Source organism: Bison bison, unplaced genomic scaffold (genome assembly GCF_000754665.1).
Source record: "Bison bison bison isolate TAMUID 2011002044 unplaced genomic scaffold, Bison_UMD1.0 scf7180017864331, whole genome shotgun sequence".
Lineage (NCBI taxonomy): Eukaryota > Metazoa > Chordata > Mammalia > Artiodactyla > Bovidae > Bison > Bison bison.
Genome location: NW_011494903.1, coordinates 12,054,263 through 12,057,755, shown reverse-complemented (window position 1 = coordinate 12,057,755; position 3,493 = coordinate 12,054,263). Strand labels below are relative to the sequence as shown.

Sequence of the window (3,493 nt, the reverse complement as noted above, 5' to 3'; positions counted from 1 at the left end):
AGTAGGCGGCTTCTTAAAGGGTAATGGCTCCTTAACGAGTGACTTCTCTTCAGATGTGACCTTCTGCAATACTAGTGGCTTCTTCAAGTGGTACATCTTCTCCTGAGTAGTACACTTCCTCTTTAAAAGTAGTGGCTTCTTGGGGAGTGTTGCCTCCTTAGTAGTATGAGTCTTCCTAAAGGAAAGTGGCTCCATAAGAAAATCATCTTCATCATCTTTCTTCTGCAATGCCCATGGCTTCTTCACAAGTGTCACTGCTCCATCATCAGTATGCTTCTCTTCCAACACTGAGAGGTCCTGGAAGAGGGACTCCTCCTTAGGGGTCGGCTTCTTTTTAAAGGACAGCAACTGGCTAATGAGTGCATTCTCTCCAGAGGTGGTCGTCTTCGAGTAGGTCATCTTCCTCTTCCTCTGAGTAGTACACTCTTTATTTAAAGGTAATGGCCTCATGGTGAAGGTTGTCTCCTCAGTGGTAGATTGCTTCTTAAAAGCCAATGGTTCCTTAAAAAGTGATTTGTCTTCAGTGTCAATCTTCTCCTGAAAGGCCAATGATTTCTTCAAGATGGATATTTCTTGTTCAGAGGTGTGCTTCTCTTGCAATGCAGGTGGTTCCTGGAAAAAGGACTCCTTCTCAGCAGTAGGCTTTCTCTTAAAAGACTCCTTAGTAAGTGGCTTTTCTTCAGAGGTGGTCTTCTGCAGTACTAGAGGATTTTTCCTACAGGACATCTTCCTCTGAGTGGTATACTTTTTGTTTAAAGATGATAATGGGTTGGTGAAGGTTGCTTCCTCAGTTTTAGGCTTCTTCCTAACATTCTGGAGCTCCATAAAGGAAGAATCCTCTTCAACACTGACATCGTGCAAGGCCAACTCCTCCCCTGAGCAGGACTGCTTTCCCTGATATGGGCACATATTCTTTAAGGATAATGTCCTGTTGGTGATGGCTGTCTCCTCGGTTTTACACTTCTTCCCAAAAATCATTGGCTGTACAACATCACTGTCACTCTTCCCCTGCAAGGACAGTGGCTTCTGCAAGAGGGACACTACCCCCTGATCTGTGCACTTCTTTGAAGATAATGACCTCTTCATGAGGACTGCATCCTCAGAAGTGGGTTCCTCTTTTAAAATGAATGGCTCTTTGAAAAGAGATGCTTCCTCAGTATTGGGTGTCTTGGAGCTGGTAGACATACCCAGAGTGAGCAGATTATCTATAATGTTTGGCATCATGGTGGTTGACACTACTATTGGTGAGAGTTCTACCTTACATCTGCAAAGGAAACAAAGTCTGGGTGAGAAGAATGTAGTTCCTAGAATCCTTACCTATCATTTCATTTTGTCACTGAAGTGAAGTCGCTCAGTCATGTCTGACTCTTTGCGACCCCGTGGACTGTACCCTACTAGGCTCCTCCGTCTGTGGGATTTTCGAGGCAAGAATGCTGGAGTGAGTTGCCATTTCCTTCTCCAGGGGATCTTCCCGACCCAGGGATCAAACCCAGGTCTCCTGCATTGTAGGCAGACACTTTACCATCTGAGCCACCAGGGAAGTGTTCACTACATTTTGTCACTACACTTACTAAATGTATGGAAAGGGAAAGGACTGCAACCCCAAGAGACAGACTAGAGGGTAAAAATCAATGGGTAACACAGTAAATCTACTAAGTAGCATAGTGTATAGTTTCTATGATCTAGGTCCTCACACTTTTCTTAAAAAAATTCCCCCTGAAATCCTTATCTTGCTTTTTCATATATGACTTATTACCTTTATTTATATAAAAAGGCTTTTATTATAATACTTAGCACATTGTATGAGTGATTTGCTTATGTATCAGTTTCTCTCACTAGCTGCATTTGTCTTTGTCTATCAGCACTAGACATCTGGTGAAATTCAGATTGAAATTAATATTGTTTCAGGCTTATGAGAGAGGATTATAAGAGAGAGGCTTATAAAAGGCTTATGAAAGCTTATAAGAGAAAGTTGGTCTGGTACTTAATGCTCATGGTATCTAATCATATTCCCTTCACCCTAGGCCATTCACAAGATGCTTTCCCAGTGAAGGTAATAAAAAGACCAAAATAAACATTTGTTGACATGTGTCAGATGCAAAGCTTTGTTTTGAATAGGACTGCACTTCAATTAGAATGATTAACCTGGTGTGACCAAATCACTGGATGACTAAAAATCAGAACAAGAAAAGAGAATTATTGGTAAATATGATCGATCTGAACAAAAGTACCTCAAAAAAACTAGATATTATATGATTCCATTTATATGAATCATCCAGAGAAGACATATCCACAGAGGTATATCCATAACAGATAGTAGACTGGTGGGTGTCTGGAGCTGGGAAGGGGTGGGGAGGAAGACAGAAAGGGGGACTGGGAAATCTATTCTTCCTAAAAGAAGTAATTCCCACTGGAATAGGAAAAGATATAGAAAGGTCTTACTCCACTTTCTAACTCTTCTTCCAATAAAAGTTTTCCTAGGAGTAAATCCTTTTTCCCAAATCCTAGGTGAGAATACTCATATCTACTTGCAGAACCTGTGATCAGTTCCCTAAAAACAGCTGGAAAATACACATTTTTGGCCTAAGGAGACAGTAATTTCTCTAGAGTAACAAGAAATAAGCCTCCCCCTAAGGCTTCTTATGGGATAAGCAGACTGGCAAGCTATTAATCAGCTGCTGAGAATCCCCTGAAAATTGGCTCGAGACCAGACTTGCTTAATCAGGGACTGAATCACCAAAAGAGAGAAAATATGAACACAAGATCTCTTGGCAAATTCCTCAACGACAACAGCTCTTTCAATATGCACACAACATGGGGGTGAGGGGCAGAGGGAGGGAGGGAGGGAGAGACAAGAGGCCTGAAATTCTTTAGCAACTTAGACCATCTAAGCACCCAGGGTTAATATAGTACTCACCACTGTGGCTCACTAACAATGTTCTCAATGGGAACAAAAGGCAGTCAAAAGGATGTCACTCCCTCTCCTTTAACATCTAAAGCAATGCCATCTGAGTTCCCTCTACTCACCTTTTTATATTCATCTTATTGTTTTCAGGCAACCTATTAGCAGATGTGTTCCTGTTTCTCTTCTTGGAAGTATCTTTAACAAACTCATTATTGGCTTCCTTCTTGGGCTGGACAGGTTGACTTTGAGGAGCCTGAAAAAAAAAGGTGGGGGGTGGTGATCAGGAGAAGGAAACAAGGAAATGGAGAGAGAAAACTTCTAATTATTCAGAAAGTGGTTCTTATAGGAAAGTCCTGACCCACGTCCTCACCCTGGACGCCTTGTTTGAGTGTTTTCAGAAACACCAATCAAAATATCTCTCAACCAGTATGGTTCTGGTGCCAACTAATCATGATGGAAGCTAGCGGTACAATAGTCCTGGTTCGGTTCAGTACAGTTGCTCAGTTGTGTCCAACTCTTTGCGACCCCATGAATCGCAGCACGCCAGGCCTCCCTATCCATCACCAACTCCCGGAGTTCACTCAGATT

The 3,493-nt window shown here is 42.1% G+C and overlaps 1 protein-coding gene across 1 annotated transcript in view; it reads right to left on the bottom strand.

Moving 5' to 3' along the window:
• Positions 1–3,493, bottom strand: part of LOC104998598 (G2/mitotic-specific cyclin-B3-like) — a 45,750-nt gene that overhangs the window by 26,714 nt on the left and 15,543 nt on the right. Inside the window, exons 2-3 of the mRNA XM_010853855.1 lie at positions 3,028–3,158; positions 17–1,264 (exon numbers count right to left, since the gene is read on the bottom strand). Of these exons, the coding sequence (XP_010852157.1) occupies positions 17–1,264; positions 3,028–3,158 (1,379 nt within the window). The remainder of the gene's footprint in view (positions 1–16; positions 1,265–3,027; positions 3,159–3,493) is intronic.